At 52.1% G+C, this 2,918-nt stretch overlaps 2 protein-coding genes across 2 annotated transcripts in view; one reads left to right on the plus strand and one right to left on the minus strand.

The window, feature by feature from the left end:
• The window catches only part of LOC106949331 (zinc finger protein 395-like), a 13,922-nt gene extending 11,983 nt beyond the window's left edge, over positions 1 to 1,939 (plus strand). The window contains 5 exon segments of the mRNA XM_015035500.1: positions 260 to 360; positions 438 to 687; positions 856 to 933; positions 1,262 to 1,332; positions 1,408 to 1,939. Of these exon segments, the coding sequence (XP_014890986.1) occupies positions 260 to 360; positions 438 to 687; positions 856 to 933; positions 1,262 to 1,332; positions 1,408 to 1,519 (612 nt within the window). The 3' untranslated portion in view covers positions 1,520 to 1,939.
• A 422-nt stretch (positions 1,940 to 2,361) lies between these two features.
• gtf2a2 (general transcription factor IIA, 2) overlaps positions 2,362 to 2,918 on the minus strand; it is a 12,282-nt gene continuing 11,725 nt past the window's right edge. Inside the window, exon 4 of the mRNA XM_015035511.1 lies at positions 2,362 to 2,547. Within this exon, the coding sequence (XP_014890997.1) occupies positions 2,522 to 2,547 (26 nt within the window). The 3' untranslated portion in view covers positions 2,362 to 2,521. The remainder of the gene's footprint in view (positions 2,548 to 2,918) is intronic.

The following is a 2,918-nucleotide window of genomic DNA, read 5'->3' on the forward strand; positions in this document are numbered from 1 at the left end:
GATGGCGGTCAGCTGGTCAGACGGAGGTCAGATGGCGGTCAGCTGGTCAGACGGCGGTCAGCTGGTCAGACGGTCAGACGGCGGTCAGATGGTCAGCCGGTGGTCAGACGGCGGTCAGCTGGTCAGACGGTCAGATGGCGGTCAGACGGTCAGACGGCGGTCAGATGGTCAGACGGCGGTCAGACGGCGGTCAGATGGTCAGACGGCGGTCAGACGGTCAGATGGCAGTCAGATGGTGATGGTGCGTTTTCTCCCCCAGAATTCCCTGAAGGCGGCGTTCCGCTGCCTGTGGCCAGCCTGCGGGAAGGTTTTGACGTCGGTGGTGGGAATCAAACGTCACATCAAGACGGTTCACCTGTGGTAAGGCCCGGCTGTCAAGCCACCAGAACCGACGGCAACAAATGATTGGTTGTTGACCTTTGACCTCTGTGTTTCAGCCACGGCGGAGAACACGAGCGATGCTCTCGCAGCGAGGAAGACTTTTACTACTCTGAGATCAACCAATGGGAGGAGCCGCTCTGTCAATCTCCTCCCTCTGCTCCTCCTTGTGGCCCCGCCCCCTCCCCCAGCCCCCCCTCTGCTCCCCCTCCGTCGCCCCCCTCACCCCCCATCAGCAGCGCTCTGAGCCGCTCCGCGCCTTCACCCTGCAGCAGCTTCTGGCAGGTCCAATCAGAGCACTCCTACCAGGTAGGCGGAGCTTATCACAGGGAGTCGCATGACTGACAATTCATTAACGAGTGATTGTTTTGTTTTTTGAGCCTGAGAAATCAATAAATAGATATTTACCCTGAAGTTGCTGCAGCTGGTCCATATCTTTTGTTATTAAAATAATTAAATCTGCCATCTTTGCTTTAGGCTCCGCCCCCAAGTCAGGTGATTTTACCTGCAGCTTCCTGTCGTTTGATGGCCCCGCCCACCACATGCAGCAGACAGGTAAATCACTAAAACTACCAGCTGTTTCCTGGGAAACATGAAGTTGTTCTGGTTCTAAAGCGGTGTCAGTCCATCCACATCCAGAACCTCCTAAAGCTTCTTCTTCTGCCATGATTTCATGTTCTGTGTTTCTCAACTTTAAATTTAGTTTTGATTTGCTGTGAATTTTGACTTCCTGGCCTGAGCAGTGCAGGAAGCTGCTGCTTTTTCCTGGTGCCGTCAGGTTTACTGGTGCAGCCCTGCCCCTGCTGGCTGGCAGGTGGAACTGCAGCAGGGCCAGCAGCTCTGGTGATTTCTGCCTGACCTTTGACCTCTGTGTTGTTTCCAGGGAGCCACATTCCGGGTCCGGTCGGTCAGCGTGGGAGAGCAGTGGCTGCAGCAGCACAGCGCCCCCTGCAGGTCAGTGTTTCTCTATAGCGTTATCCCCTCAGCAGCCTCTGGGGGCGCTCTGACCGCTGTGTGTCTGATCTTCAGGCGGATTCGGAGCGAGGCCAAGAAGTGTCGGAAGGTTTACGGCATCGAGCACCGAGAGCTGTGGTGCACACCCTGCCGCTGGAAGAAGGCCTGCCAGCGCTTCCTGGACTGATTCCAGGAGATATCAGGAAGGTCCAGTCCATGTTTTCCGTCAGCCTTTATATGATGATGTTCTGCAGCATCCATGTTTCCTGGCTGCCAGCTGATGGAGCAGTGATGATGACGTGCAGACCTTCATCCTGCATGTTTCCAGGCTGCTGGGTCATCTCAGGTCGGGGCAGGGAGGAGGATGAAGACGGCCAAATGTTTTTAATTTCAGCTGCAGTTTATTCAGTGATCCAGCCAATAGGAACCCAGCACTTATGAGGAGGCGTGGCCTCCGAGTCCTCTGAGTCCTCCAGGACACACCGGAGATCGTCCAAGGTGTTTCTCGTTCGGAGGTCCAAACCCAGTTCCTCAAACGGACTTTAGGTCCGTTTGTTTTTCTACATTATGTAAATATTGATGTTGTAATAAAGCAGCAAAACCTGAACTGCTTTAGAAATTGATTGGAATATTTTGTCGTACGAGAAAACGATAGAAAATATGAAAAGAATATTCTCTGCTCATTTTGTAGCTAACAGTATTCATAGGGCCACAAACACAAATACTGTTTTTCAGAGACATGAGAAGCAGGAGCTTAAACTCTGATTTATAACAGTAAACTGAACAGTCGCTGCATTTCATCTCTGATGTTTATTATCTGGAGGAACAAACCGGAGAAAATAGTAAAAATGTTATTTCCTATAAATCTGTTTGCTTTTTATTTTACATTAAGACAAGAAATCGCAATTTTTATAAGAAAATTTTTCCTGATAAATAATACGACAATGCTCACCCCAACCCAGAACCAAGCAGAACCTAACAGAACCACGCAGCCGGGTCTCGGGTTAAAGACAAGGAGCCAACAGTCTGCAGCAGCTTTCCATCAACTTTTATTATTAAAGATGATTCAACAAATTGAACACACTTCTCCTGATGGGAATAAAAAAAACTCACACACACACACACACACACACACACACAGGTGTAACTGTGCTGTATAAGTTATCTGTACAGTCCAGCCGATGGAGGATCACTCTGCAGTGTTGGAGCCCGAATCTGAGGAGGAGAGACAGGAAAATGTTACAGCAGAACCAAACAGTCCGACTACGGCTCCAAATCATGCAGTGTCCCGGCATCCTTCGTCACAGGGCCGCACGCCGTCACAGGGCTGCACGCTGTCACGGGGACGAACGGCTTCACGGGGACGCACGCCGTTACAAGGACACAAACGGTCACGGGGACGCAAACGGTCACGGGGACACAAGCGGTCACGGGGATGAACGGCTTCACGGGGACACAAACGGTCACGGGGACGAACGCCGTCACAGGGCTGCACGCCGTCACGGGGACGCAAATGGTCACTGGGACGAAAAGCTTCACAGGGCTGCGCGCCGTCACGGGGACGCAAACGGTCACGGGGACGAACG

The sequence above is a fragment of the Poecilia latipinna genome, unplaced genomic scaffold (assembly GCF_001443285.1).
Source record: "Poecilia latipinna isolate Pla-1442-1.1 unplaced genomic scaffold, P_latipinna-1.0 Scaffold336, whole genome shotgun sequence".
NCBI classification, from domain to species: Eukaryota; Metazoa; Chordata; class Actinopteri; order Cyprinodontiformes; family Poeciliidae; genus Poecilia; species Poecilia latipinna.